This window comes from Cajanus cajan, chromosome 9 (assembly GCF_000230855.2).
Source record: "Cajanus cajan strain Asha chromosome 9, NIPB_CcT2T_4, whole genome shotgun sequence".
NCBI lineage: Eukaryota > Viridiplantae > Streptophyta > Magnoliopsida > Fabales > Fabaceae > Cajanus > Cajanus cajan.
The window spans coordinates 25,544,379-25,559,933 of record NC_138525.1 but is presented as its reverse complement, the minus strand read 5'-3'; the positions used below and the strand labels follow the sequence as shown (position 1 = coordinate 25,559,933).

General features: G+C 30.1%; 1 protein-coding gene across 2 annotated transcripts; it reads left to right on the top strand.

Annotated features, from left to right (window-relative positions):
- Positions 1-2,009: 2,009 nt before the first annotated feature.
- LOC109806706 (Pentatricopeptide repeat (PPR) superfamily protein) lies at positions 2,010-7,112 on the top strand. Of its 2 annotated transcripts, XR_002240419.3 has the most exons (3): positions 2,010-2,783; positions 4,428-5,869; positions 6,788-7,112. XR_002240419.3 is itself a non-coding variant. In XM_020369181.3 (2 exons), the coding sequence occupies exons 1-2, from the start codon at positions 2,204-2,206 to the stop codon at positions 5,663-5,665; spliced, it is 1,818 nt and encodes a 605-aa protein (XP_020224770.1). In that variant the 5' UTR covers positions 2,010-2,203; the 3' UTR covers positions 5,666-6,150. The 2 variants fall into 2 exon arrangements, 1 of the variants encoding a protein (XP_020224770.1); XM_020369181.3 differs by lacking the exon at positions 6,788-7,112 and having other exon boundaries at positions 4,428-6,150.
- Positions 7,113-15,555: the final 8,443 nt, after the last annotated feature.

Genomic DNA, 15,555 nt, shown 5'->3' with positions numbered 1-15,555 from the left:
TATAGCTAAGTTACTCATAAAGCACAAAGAAAACATGCTTAACAAAGCATAAACACACATCAATTCAATGTGCACTCTCTTAAACATGAGAGATACTCTTTGTAATCATCAAAACATAAACAAAAATTAAGTCTTCATCTTGAGCTTGGTCAACAGTCTCCTCTAGGTTTTTAAGTTGAAAACTGTATGCAGCCAAACCGAGTCATACTTTACATAAGCAACCAATGAGTAAGGTACAAAGTTAGGGGGTCACAATTCCTAAACGAGTGTTGGAATGGTTAGTTTGATTATAAGCAAGTTCTCAAAATTTTGCCCACCCTCTTTCATGGGTGATTGGGGTGTGAGCATGAATTTGCATGTGTGGTGGATGCTTTATTTGACAATTCACAATGCAGCTTTTTGTTCACAAGTATGTTTGTGCAATGATGCAATGTTGAAATTTGAACTATTAAATTTTTTTTTTTGAAAATAAGTTTAAGATTTAATTTTTGAATGAATTGAAATTTTTACTTCCAAACATGACAATGGCTAGCCCGTATCTCGATATTAAATGGTTTACTATGGACAACTTCAATTTTCATTTTCTATTGTTAGATTAAATAAGTGTATAAGATTTTAACATGTTCTTTCCTATAATACCACCTTTAAACAAATCCTAAGGTTATCCAACTCCATTAAACTAGTTTTCTACAAGTCTAGTATCTTCAACATTTTCTCAAGCGTTTTCTTGCACTTTGTCATGTTATAGGCTATGTTTGGTTACATGGTTAAAATTTCTAACCTCAATTAGCTAGCTTCGAACGTTGTACCTATATGTTTGACAATTTTTTCTCCTTTCTCTTGAGTGTAAATTACAATCAAACTTATGTTGAAGTAAAAGCTGGAATTATGTTACTTTTATTTGAAAGTTGGTTTGGAAAGTTAAGTTTAACTCAACTTAATTTTCTAACTATAATCCAAACACTCAAAAGTCTAAAAATAATTTTTTAGAAGAGTATTTTTAGAAAAAAAAAATTACAAAAACATGACAGAAAATGTAAATAGAATCCCTATGTACCAACTTGAGATAACTAAGTGTGAGAGATTCATGTCGCTTAATCAAGTGACGAGGGATCAAATCATAGTTCTTACGATTGGATTCATGTCACATAATCAAATAGTCAAGGATCAAATCCTAAATCTTGGAGATATAGAAAACTCAAGTTGGGAGGAGATATCTACCTACTCGATGTCTATCAAATTTTCAAAAAGGATTAGTTCTCGTGTTCAATGAGAGAATACTTCTTGCTAACGAATAAAAAAATTAGAAAAAAATTAGATATCTTGTGAAACACAACGAATGTATCATAACGCATGGAAGCACTTTTTATTCTAGATCTTGAAATTGGACAACATGTGCAACAAGACTTGAATGATTATGAAATTTGGAATTACAAAGTTAATTTGGAATTACAAAGTTGATTTTCTTGGCCTTTTTAACCATATAGGTTAAGGTTTTTGTTGGATTTTGAGGATTTATTTGAGGGGATTTATTTATATAAAGGGAGGGTTATAACTTTGTTATTTTTATAAAGTTATTTTACACAACTTCACAATAGTGAGATATTGTTCGCTTTAGACTTAAGTCCTATGATTTTACTTTTGGTTATCACCAAAATGTTTTTCAATCATTAGAGTATGTGTGTATTTTATAAATTTTTATTTTTCTACTTATTTTATTGCAATTGATTTTATTTGTATCCCAACAGTTCTGTAAGGAGGAGACTAACACATTAGTCAGATTTTAAATTTTGAAAACACAAATAATGATATTATTGATTTTTTAATATTTTTTTTAAAATAACAAAGTTAACAATATCATGATCAATTTTTTTAAAAAGGGATAGGTTTGAAGGAATCGACTTTCTTCTAAATTCAATAACCTAGTGATCGACTATTTTTAATAAATTCTCAAGTTATACCTTTTATGAAATTTCAAACATTTATTCATATTGGGTAAAAAAAAAAAAGCATTCAATAACTTTAAAAATACATATGGTAGAACCATCGAAGCTATCTCAAATTCTCAAACAGTGGAAGAATAGTGAAAGAAGTAAATTTTATTTTCGTCGTATTGAAGCATCCCTCATTATTATCGTGTGTTGTTTCCACTTCTATACTTCACTGGTAAGTGTTCACTCCTTGGTTCCAAGTTCGAAACCCAATGCTCTCTCGCTCCCTCAAACCTCGTCACATACTCTTCACTCTCCGTTCATTGCCGTTAATCCTCAACCCGAACCCTAACCCAAACCCTTCACTCCGATCCTCCCCTCACCGTCAATTCTCTTCTTCATGGCTTTCCGAACCTGGAAACCCAATCATCCAGTGGCCCTCACTTCCCATACCAAACTCCAACCCAACGTCCGAACCTGCTTCTCCCAACCCAGACGCCTTATCCGTCATCGCCAACCTCTTCACCGACCCTTCCGTCTCGCCCGGTCCGCCCCTCCACTCCCGACTCGACCGGTCCGGAATCGAACCGGACCCGCCCCTCCTGCTCGCGGTGTTCGACCGCTTCGGCTCGTCCCCCAAGCTGCTGCACTCGCTCTTCCTCTGGGCCCAGACACGGCCCGCGTTCCAGCCCGGCCCGAAGCTGTTCGACGCCGTGGTCAACGCGCTCGCCAAGGCCAGGGAGTTTGACTCCGCTTGGAAGCTCGTGCTCGATCACGTCGACGGAGGGGAAGGAGAGAGCTTGGTTTCCGTTGGGACCTTCGCTATCATGATTCGGCGCTACGCGCGTGCAGGTAACGGAAAATGGTTGCGGTTTAGGGTTTTCAGTTGTTCAGTTTGGGTTTGGTTGTTCTGCCAATGCGTTTGGGACTTTTTCGCGGATCAAATTAATATTTTGGTTTTTCTTTTTGCAAAGGATTAATTATGATTTTAGTCATCCATGTTAATTATTTTCGTCCCTCAAATTTAAAACTTGTCATTTTAGTCTATGTAATTTTAAAAATATTATTTTAGTGTCTCGTTCTCACCAATAGAATAGCATAATTGACCGTGATAAATTAAAATAACTTTGTAATATTAGTTAGTTTGATATTTTTACGAATAATGACATTAGTAATAGCATAATTGGCACTAGTAATAACATAGTTGACAGTGACATATTTAGATAATTTTGTAGTATCAGTAATAACATAATTGACAATGATAAATTAAGACAGTTTTATAGTATTAGTTGTTCTAATGTGATGTTTTCATTGACAATGACATTAATAAAAAAATTCTCCGTGATAGATTAATTAATGACATTTGAGCAGATGGATTAAAATAATATATATATATATATATTTATATTTATTTATATTCTGTTAAATTAAGGGACCAAAAAGATAAATTTTGAATTTGAGGGACTCAAATAATATATATATACATATATATATATATATATTATATTATATTTTAGGGACAAAAACACAAGCTTTAAATTTTAGGGAAAAATGTATAACTCAAATTTGAAGGATTAAAACATGATCAATTCTTTTTGAAAGTATATTGGGAATAAGTAAGGAACATTGTTTGGATATATTGATAAAAATCACCTTAGACGTGTAATTATTGTAATTAACATATAGGACTTATCAGTTACATTGGGATAATATGCATAAGGTTCTAAGTTTGAATTTTGATGCCATTATTTTGATTCCCATGGATAAAAAAAAGTATGTTTATATATTGTTAAAACTTAAAAGTAATAGTATGAGAACTGAGTTAGAATGTATTTGTCTTTCTTTTTTTCGCTAGGGATACCTTTGTTCATCTGAAAATAAAAAATGCATCATCATGTATATTATGTTTGTTAATTGTTAAATTTTATAATAATCATTTTTAAAGTGATATCCAGGATAATTTATTTTTGACAACGTAAAAATCTTTATATTGACAATAGATGAAAATCAAGCTCATAATGAAATATTAATATTTTATGATACCTGTTAATGTAATTCTTGTACATTTTTTGTTCCATAGACATGATTCACACAGTGTTCCAAAATTGACAACCAAGGATTAATGTCCTTGTGAGACGTGATTTCAGCTTGCCAAACATTATCAACTAATAAGAAAATGATTTTTAAAATAATTATTATAAAATTTAACAAACTTATCGTATGCAGTTGTCATGATAGTGCATTCAATTTAAATATTTTTTTTTCACCTCCAGCAACGAAATACTAATTGGTTGTGGTAGGGTAACAAAAGCATGCAATTTAGGTTTTCAGATTGTTGAATTTAAATTTGGTATATTGTAAGTGCGGTGTAGTTTTTCTATGTTTAAGAATTTTCGTATCTCAAATTATGTGTAGTTTTGTACAAAATTTTCTGTTTCATTTTTTATTGATAAATGCACTTTTTTTTTTTTTTTTTTTTTTTGTAAAAAAAACCAGGAATGTCAAAACTTGCAATTAGAACATACGAGTTTGGCAGAAATAACAAGTCAATTGTGGATTCTGGCTCAGGAATGAGTTTGTTTGAGATATTGATGGATTCACTTTGTAAAGAAGGGTCTGTGAGGGAAGCTTCAGAGTATTTCCTTTGGAGAAAGGAGTTGGACTTAGGTTGGGTTCCTTCTATTCGGGTGTATAACATAATGTTAAATGGATGGTTTCGATCGAGGAAACTCAAGCAGGGTGAGAGACTTTGGGAAGAGATGAAGAAGGAGAATGTGAGACCAAGTGTTGTGACATATGGTACCCTTGTGGAAGGATATTGTCGCATGCGCCGAATCGAAAAGGCACTTGAAATGGTTGGGGATATGACTAGAGAAGGAATTGAACCAAATGCAATTGTGTATAACCCAATAATTGATGCATTAGCAGAAGCTGGAAGATTTAAAGAGGCCATGGGCATGTTGGAACGTTTTCATGTTCTGGAAATAGGCCCTACTAATTCCACATATAATTCTCTGGTAAAGGGGTTTTGTAAGGCAGGAGATCTTGTAGGTGCTAGTAAGATTCTCAAAATGATGATAAGTAGGGGTTTCCTCCCAAGTCCAACCACCTATAACTATTATTTTAGGTACTTTTCAAGATGTGGGAAAATTGAGGAGGGGATGAACCTGTATACAAAGATGATTGAATCTGGTTATACCCCAGATCGGCTAACTTACCATCTTTTGGTGAAGATGTTATGTGAGGAAGGGAAGTTAGACTTGGCCGTTCAAGTTAGCAAGGAAATGAGACATAATGGGTATGACATGGACTTGGCTACAAGTACCATGTTAATTCATTTGCTTTGCAAAATGCGTAGGTTGGAAGAGGCTTTTGCGGAATTTGAGGACATGATACGGAGGGGTATAGTTCCTCAGTATCTCACTTTTCAGAGAATGAAAGCTGAGTTAAAGAGACAAGGTATGACTGAAATGGCTCAAAAGCTTTGCAAGTTGATGTCTTCTGTTCCCTATTCTACCAACTTGCCAGATACTTATAGTGAAGACAGAGATGATGCACATGGACGAAGAAAATCTATAATTAAGAAAGCCAAAGCATTTTCTGATATGTTGAAGGACTGTAAGGACCCTAGTGAACTTCGTAATAAGTATAGAAGTTCATCAGAAAAAGCTGTCTCAAATGCAAACTGTTTGATAGAGGACAAGGGGGAAAAAGTGCAGGATGAAAATCTGTGATCTTAGTATCAAAAGGGAGCAATTGTGGACAGTTTGAACTCGTGGGAATCAGTTTACATTTGTTCAAAAAATTTCTGCTGTACTTCCCTATGCAATTTGTAGGCATCATAGTAATAAAGTAAGCAGATCAGTGCACGAGTTACTATTGTCTACATTAGCATGTGCAAACAGAGTTCGTTATACAGAAATAGCCTACACTTTCAGGTAAAGTTGTTATACTGAATTCCTTTGGTAAATCTTCAGCATCTGCATATTTCTAGTTTTTTGTTATTTTTCCACTTGAAAGGATTAGATCCGTGCTCCATAGTTTACATGGTTCTGTTTATTTTCTTTCACTTACATGTTCTGACAGGGTTTGCTTCTGTTAATGTACATTACAATCGTCTTACAAATGTGGAGATCTTCCTTATTTATGTTTTGTAATATATTTTGAGTATGAAATGTAGGCAAATGCTTGAGGAAATTAGTCATGCAATGTGGTTGGATGTGTGTTTTTTTTTATTTTTTATTTTTTACTTTTCTAGGTTTGCTCTTATCTTTTTCTATATTTGAGTTAGTTTTTGGGCGTAGCATTTGTGGCCTTGCTCTTTGCGAAGCGCTGTTTTGTGTAAATCATAATGACATTTAGTTAAATTTAATGGTACTATAGAGGATAATTTAGTTAAATAACCATGTCTTGTTATTTCCCAGCTGTATTTAGTTTCAGCATTTGATATCTAAGGTTTTCATGGGATTCTGAGTTTTTGGAACAGTTTTACTTTTGATTATTACTTTGGGTTCAAGATAATATCTATTGCAACTTCTGTTGCGAGATTTGTTTGTGCACGACGCTTAATTAGATTGTGTTAATTAAGTCTATGATAGGATATGAAAGCAGCTTGTCACTCGTCATCCTGAGTTCATTTGTATACTCCAGTTTGATCTTAGAGTTTTACGGGAATGAGGATAAATATTCTTTCTGTTTCTACAAATTCCATGTTCCTTGAACCCGTGGAAAGGAAGCTGTTTTTGTTACCTTAATGCACTTGTGACCATACTTTTGAGAATTATTTGTTTCCATGGATGTGTTAGTTAATAGCTGAAAAAACATTTTCTTTTTCTGTTCAACATGGATTGTTGCAGGTAGCTGAAAGGGCCCTTTTCTTATGGAACAATGACCACTTTGTCAACTTGATTGCGCATAACCGTCAAGTGATCCTGCCCATCATATTTCCCGCTTTAGATAGTGTTCAAAGCCATTGGAACCCGGCAGTCATCAACCTAACACACAATATTAGAAAGATGTTCTTGGAGATGGATGAGAAGCTCTTCATTTCTTGTCACAATCACTTTAAGGAAGGACCTTTTAACAATTCATTCTCATGATAACAACCTTAGAACAACCTTAGAAAATCTTTCTAGAATCTTTTAACATAAAAATAAAATAAACTATTTGTGACAAAAAAAATATGATCAAGCTGTGTTCATAAAGTTTTTTCAACCAAATTATTAAGGTGGGGGATGGTAAATAAATATTTAAAGACCGCTAACACACTGTTCTTGTCTCGAAAAGTTCACAACCCTTCTCAAGTTAATGGATCATCTACTTAGGTAATTTGTTTGAAACTTGGTATATCCAATTCCGACTGTCCCACACCAGATACAGAAATTATGGAAATTACACATGATATAGATGCAGAAAAGTTATAGAATATATGCAAAACAGTTAAGGGTCAAAAACGGAAGAGTTGAATAAACATACAATTGAATTATAATTGGAATTGAACTATAATTTTTAATCGAAATGTTGAATTACAATAGGATTTTTCTTCTTGAAACGCAAAAGTTATAATTCAATAGAAAATACCAAGTCCAGCACAAGAAGTATTGATACTTTGTCAAATATCTGCTAAAACCCTAAACCCTAAAAAACCCTAAACCCTAAAAAACCCTAAACCTTAAACCCTAAACCCTATAAGAATACCTGAGTTACTCCCGCCTTTACAAATATAATTCCCCTTATATTGGTTCTGTCTACAAACATTATTTCTCTTACAATTACCATTCTCTGTTTTTCAAAATAGCCAACAACTTTATTTTGAAATATAATTTTATTACGAACCACCCAAATGACTCATAAAAAAGCAAACCAAATTACTTGCCACATATCCTTATTGATGTTAACTTGACTTCACAATACCTTGAATTGTAAAAAAAAAAAATATTCATTACACTCTACGTTAATGTTGATATACCCACCCACTCAATTAGTTGATAATTTATGTAGTTTGTTGAAACGATTACACGATAGTTCCCCAATTTTCCGACAACTAATCACATCCTTGAGCAAAATAGCAATGTTAGTCTTGACTTTGTTGTACTACAATTGCAATTAATCTAGTCAAGAATTTCTCCACCAAGTTGTCCTATGAAGTGAGATTGTGGCTAGGGAATGATTGCAACCATGTCTTATCTCTTCTAGGAAGGGAAAAAGGAAGTAACCTTAACCGGGTAGCTTCATAAGACACTTGTTGTATCTTCATTGTATTACATAGCTCAATAAAAGGAGTGAGATGAGCATATGGATTTTAATGGTCTAGCACATAAAAATGATTGTGTTGGACCAAATTAAGAAAGACGGAATTCATCTCAAAATGTGTAGCAAAAACAGTTGGCTAGGCAATACTAGGGTGTTTGTTCTTCAACCATTACTACCTCCTCTTGATGTGAACTCAATTTATAGGTAGAAAATGAGTTTGTTTTCTCCTTGGTTTGCTTGTTACTCCTTCCTTCTTCTACTGATGTTCCTCCTAGCTATCTGTGGTTGAAAAATAACTTATAAACTAGAATGGTATCTCTCATACAAAAATTTCACATAGAACTAGAAGAACAAATGAGATCAAGATGATTAAAATTTAAATAAAAATTAAAGAAAATTAAATTGGAAAAATATAAAACCAAATAACAACAAAAATAAATTTGCCAAAGTATTGAGATGCAAGTCTCGAGCATCAGCATCATTTACTTCTTATGACTTTGACAAGCATACTAAGTTGAACAAGTAGTAAACATGGTGAGATCAAGTTTTGTTTGCCAAGAGACTTAACATAATACTATTAAAATTTACTTTTAGCATATCTAGGTTAAAAAATATATTCAAAATTGTTTGAGAATTAAAATAAGAATTTAATTTAAATAAAAACTTCTAAAGAGTATTTTTAGAATTTTCAACTATTTAGAAGTGAAAAAAAATTGTTGTGAATTAATATGGATAAAGATATTGGGGTTTGATTTCACCGATTGCGACCGTTTTCACATGTATCATATAATTAATTATTAGATTTTAATTTATGTTAATCTAACAATCAATAAATTTATTTAAATCTTAATTCGTTAAGTGTGAAAATATAAGCCCCTTAGTTAATGATTATCAGAAAAAAGTTTCTTGATTAATCTCTTAATTTATTGTAAAGGTTAATAAAACGACTTGCATTAAGATAAGAGATTATAAAATATATGGATTCAAGTTAGTTATATCAACTCCCAACAAGGATGAGTTTAGATACTTACAAACATAGAAAAATAAAAGCAAATGAAGATAATGACACAATGGGTGTGAAAGTCATGAATGTACTATATAGTAATCAATTTTACTAAAAAGGTTTTCACCACAAATATCAAATAGATTGTCCTCCATTTTTAGCATTAAAATATTATCAAGAACAATAATGCCAAATAGAGGCGTGCTTAAGCAAAGCATAGCATAAACGAGAGTACTTAGTCTTTTATAATTTGACTTGCTTAAGCATGAGTACTTCTTGCTTAATTATTGTGGCTATTTTTTCTGTCTCCTTCAAGTAACAAAAAATAGTTTGATTAAGTTAGAGTTAATATTTTGATTAACTCTTTCATTTGTAAAATTTAACCAAAATTAAACAAAGATCAAATAAAATTAACAAACAGCAAATAATTTAAATTTGTTTGTTTGTAATTTAGATGAAAATTTAACTTCCAAAATAGGCAATTTTTTTTTTAAAAATAAAGCTATAATATATTTAAAAAAAGTAAAACATATATAACAATTATCATTGGCCGACACTAATTTGATTTTTTCTTACTGTGGCTGATTTTTCACAACGTGGACCAATGTTTGAAATCCGTTGCTAGAAAAATATTCATATTTAACATGAAACAAAAGGTTGAACAAAATTGTCTCCAAAGCAAACATCTAATAAAAAATCATTTTTTTAAAAAAATAATGTTATGAATTGATGATGATCTCCATATATATATATATATATATATATTGAAGTACCTATCTTAGAAATTGGCAACAATTAAAGAACAACAAAAATTAAGGCAATTTTCTTTTTAAAATATATAACAAGTATCATTTTAAAAATAAAAAATTATATCACATTAATAAAAAATATATTTAAACCTTTAAACTACTACCCTGTCCCTAATTATACATCCTTTTAGAAAATTAGTTAATTTAGTTAAGGATGTTAAATTTGTCAATAATTTAAACCAACTTTCAAAATTACCATTTTCATCTCTTAAAATTAATATTTTATCTTTTCAAGTAATAATTTTTCTCATAATTAATTAATGTTTATTTTTGTCAAAAAATTAATTAATATTTAAAAGAGAGATATTTATATGTCTATTTATCTTTTTTAATCTTAATAAGAGAGAGAATTTTTATCCAATTAATTTTAAATATTTATTATCTTTCGTCTAAATTTTTTATAAATAAATAAAAATATTTTTTTAAAAAAATATAATCAATACATGTGACACTCAAATGAGGGTCTTATAATAAGAAAGTGAAAAATGTTATTATTATAAAAAAGAAGGAAGGTAATATTTACATATAAAACAAATTCGAAGATGCCAATGGTGGAGTGTGGCATTACTTTCAAACTATATATGGTGGGTCTTTGTTTGGGATAAAGAGTGTTTGCAAATTTTGTGGCCAAAGCCGAACCTGTTATGGTTTTGCTTTATAAGAAAGACAATAAAGTCACTCACTCACTCACACTTTATAACTTATTTGATTGTAACTTTTTTTTAATAAATAAAATATAGGTATTTGATCAATCGAAAAGAGCTTATGCTCCATAGTTGTACAAATTTTACCTTTTAATTTATATATACTTTAAAAGTATTTATTTTAAAATTTAAATTTCTATACAAATACTTTCAATTCTCTTTTAGTTTGTAATCACCATTAAAAAAGTTAAAATTATTAATATTGAATGACATGACATTCATTATATGTTATTGATATGGTACTTACATGCATTGGATACTTCGCGTTTTAGTTTAGATATTAATATTAATACCATTTTTATATTTTAACCTTTTTACAAAACATTTACCAATAATTTTTTTAATGAATTAACTAATGTGATACTAAGCATATATATATTGGGTGTGTTTTGTCTCGCATTTGTATCCATGGAAGGTGAGTTTTGACTCATCAAACGTGATTACAATATGACAAGATGTGTTGGATCTCATTTGAAATGTCACCCTCAAACACAAGTTCTAGTCAAACTTATTGCCAATAAATCAAAGCAAAATCAATTTTCTTTTTCAGTATGCTATTTGCTAGCTCATCTTTACCCTTCACCATAAATACGATAGACCATAATTTTCACCAGTTTCATCATCTCTCGAGTTCAGATCAAGAACAAACACACCCGAATTGCTTTCATTTGTGTTGGTTCAATTCGTTTGAACTGTAATTATTCTTCTGTTTCATAGACTTTGCACTACTAGAAAAATATCATTTTCTTGCAAATTTTTCTGCAAAAAAATATTCGCAGAAATTTTTTGCGAATTTTTAATTTTCCTGCAAAAAAATATTTATAGAAATTTTTTGCGAATTTATTTGCGAAAAATAATTTACAGATATTTCTTACAAATTTTGCTATAATTTTAATAATCATAAAAAAAAATTTCATGGTAAAAATTTGCAGAAAATATTGTAAGAATTTTATTTTGTTTCTTGCAAAAATAAATTCGCAAGTAATGTTTACTAAATGGTATAAAAATTTTGTAGGTAACTTTTTTTTGCGGATTTTCCTGCAAATTTTAATCCGCAGGAAAAATAAAAAAAAATATATATTTAAATATATAAGTTTAATATTTTAAAAAAACTTCAAGTCCCACATCGATTAAAAATAAAGCAATTAAAGAGTATATAAGTTGGGGCAACACTTACCTTACAAGTTGATTTATATGGTTGAGTGTTAGGCTTATAATCTACAATCTTAGAATTTAAAAGATTATGTATCACATGTTGGAGGCATGGAAACAAATGTTTCGGATGAATTCATTGTGAGCATTTGAAAGTTGAAAAATTATTGATAGAATTTATAGTAATTTCTTTAATTTTTTTCGTAAAAAATATTCCTGCAAAATTTCTTACGAAAAAATTCGTAGAAAACTTTCTTACGAATCTTTTTTTGTAGGAAACTTTCCTGCAATTTTTTTTTTCACAGGAAACTTTCCTGCGAATTTTTATTGCAAGAAATTTCGCAGAAAAATTTCCTGCGAATTTTAAAATTCGCAAAAAAATATTATCCACGAAGGTATTATCTGCAGATAAAATTTCGCAGGAAAATTTGCAAGAACAATGTTTCCTGCGAATTTTTCATATGTAATAAGATAAATTCTAGTAGTGTTGCTGGTCTTAAAAGGTGACATGAGTCAAATTGTGAGTTGTCATTTCCTATATATGTATTGTTTGCAAAAGATATATGGAAAAAATCTTAGATGACATTGGTACTATGTTGGTAGTGAGGATGAAAGTAGATAGAAGTGGAGGGAATAGAGTATAGGTGACAAGAAAAGAAAAGTAGGTAAAAAAATAAAATAGAAATTGTGATTGTTTGATAGGAGAGAGGTAAATTAAAGAAAATTGAAGATCAAGTTTGTATTGGATTAAATTAAATAAATTAGTTAAAATGAGGTTATAAATTAATTTACATAAATGTATTTTATAATTTTTTTATTATTTATTATCAGAATTATAATGATGATATAAATTTAAACTTTAGACCTCCACAAGACCAAGGACACATCAATATTTGAGACGTAGTGGTCTTGACTTTCTTAAATTTTTCATAATTTATTTATTTTAATGTATATTTTGTTATATTTTAATGCTTTTTAACAATTATTAGGAGGTTAATTTTGAAGATAATGATTTTATGGTCTTTTATAAAGTATTTCATTTTTTCTTGATATTTATTAGGAAGATAATGATATTTTTAAACAAATACTTTATTTCTATTTTCATAGTCTTTGTTGTGGACATAATTGCATTTCTTCTCATATTTAGATAAAAATATTTAAGTATCATTCATTTTTTTAAGAGTTTTTATTTTTTATATTTTGTTACTAATTTAAAAGTAATAAATGATTATGAATATTGTATTTTGCTACTAATTTAAAAGTAATAAATGATTAAAGACTATTTCTAATTAATCACTGCAAATAAAACAGAATATTGTATAAGTGATTAATAACTTAAACTTTTGAGACACTTGATAAATATTATTTCTTTTTACCACTATTTTCATATAAAATTTCTCTAACTATTTGCTTATTCTCTTCCCTTATTACTTTTTTTTGTTTGTCTTTTCTCTATTGTGCTTTTAACTTCAAGTGCACAAGTTCACATTACATTATTGTGTAAACTCTAGAAAATCAAACTCAATATCAAGTTACACCATACAATATGTCTATTGAACACTAGTGGAAAAACACTTTTAAAATCGGTCATTTTTTACTTTTAAAATCGGTTCTCTGACCGATTTTAAAAGAGCCGATTTTAAAAAGTGGGACTTTTAACATCGGTCGCTGACCGATATTAAAAGTGACACTTTTAAAATCGGTCAATAGTAACCAATTTTAAAAGTCTCACTTTTAAAATCGGTCAACAGTGACCGATGTTAAAAGTGAGACTTTTAAAATCGGTCAATGCATGACCGATGTTAATAGTCTCACTTTTAACATCAGTCATGGCATGACCAATGTTAAAAGTGGTTAATTTTTTTTATTTAAATATTTGACTTATTTTAGGAGCATCCCTGAACAAAACCTGCAAATTAATAAAATACCAGACAATTTATGTTTTTAATAGACCAAATTACATACAAATGACAAGAGTTGGTAAATGTCAACCATATATTTAATCAAAGTAACTTACAAATTATGATGCATCCTAAATTACAAAATGAGTAAAACTATAAACATAACTCGTAGCTAGCCAATGTTTCAATGAAAAATGTAGTCCATTGCTCTCTAATGGTGTTGATATCTTCTAGCGACAATGGTGATCGATCTATAAATATCTGTTAAGAAAATTTAGAACAATTAGAAATAACTCTTAAAACATGATAAAATGCAAACTTAAAATAAAAAATTTTAAAATTCTAAAACGTACTTCAGTCCACCCAGATACTATTTTTGAATCAACAATAGTATGCATTACCTTCATTACATAGTATCCGCACTCATAGTTTCCTTTTTGCTTATGAGACTACAAAAAGAATATAAAAACCAATTTTAATAGTAATGGTAATTCAAAAGAAAATACCTTAGAAAAAATATCATTACTAAAATAACTTACTTTAAGAGAGACCCAAAGCATTTTTTTCTTCAACTTTGAACCTTTAAGTATATGGTATCCTTCCATAGCCCTAATGATAAAAAGACATCATTATTATATTTTAAAATAAAATGTAATGATAAATAAAATAAAGTAGTTTTTTTAAAACAACTTACTTATCTAATAATTGTTTAAAGTATGCAGGAGGAGGTTTGTGCATCGAGCAAATGCATACAGATATATTATCCATAGGAAAAATAATCAGAAGTTGCCAATGAGCACTGCATCGAACAAATGCATACATATATATTGTCCATAGAACAAATCCATATTCTGATTATGAGGTTAGTGCTCACATCATAATCAGAATCATCTTGTTTCTTTTTATATCGTGACAACCCACATCTTGGACATTGATGCAACCCTTCAAACTCACCATGATATAACATACAGTCATTTGGGCACGCATGTATCTTCTTATACTCCAAACTCATAGGACACAACACCTTTTTTGCCTCGTAGTTATGATTAGGCAATGTGTTACCCTCTGGAAGCATTTCTTTCAGTAGCTCTTACAATTCTGTGAAGCTCTTATCACTCCATCCATTTCTTGCCTTCAAATTGAACAATCTTAATATCACTGAAAGTCTTGTGAATTTTGTACAGTTTGGATACAACGACTTCTCCAAATCATTGCACATAGTTTCATACATATGTGCACGCTTGAATGATTCTGGACCCACATCATGAAGCATCTCCTCTAACCGATCATCCATATCTATCTCTTGTGTAAATGTTTGAGTTTGAGTTTCGACTGATACACTTTGAATGTCAACATTTTCACCATGCCATATCCAACGTGTATAATTCTTAAGAAATCCATCACACAAAAGATGTTCTCTTATAACATCAAGTTCTAGGCGAGTCGCATTACAACAATTAACACAAGGACAAAAAAACCTTCCATTCATGTCATCATTAGCATTTTAAATTACATATTCAATAAAATATTCTACTTCAGTCTCATACTCATCACTTATACGTGATGCATGTATCTAACTTCGATTCAATAACCAACTTTTATCCATAACTTCTGTTCTTCATAAAAAAAAACATAGACCATGAATGTTAATCTCACTATTTTAATCATTTGTATTAAATTTCAAATGGGAAACTAAGGTTCACTCAATATGTGCATAAATATAACATCATATTAATTTATAAAAATCAAATAAAGCACTTAATTTTTCCAAACACAAAATTACTAGGTAGACATTAATTATAT

Coding starts and splice junctions, on each gene's coding strand:
- LOC109806706 (XM_020369181.3), top strand. CDS start 2,204: ATGCTCTCTCGCTCCCTCAAACCTCGTCACATACTCTTCACTCTCCGT. Junction 2,784..4,427: donor TCGGCGCTACGCGCGTGCAG/GTAACGGAAAAT, acceptor AAAAAAAACCAG/GAATGTCAAAACTTGCAATT.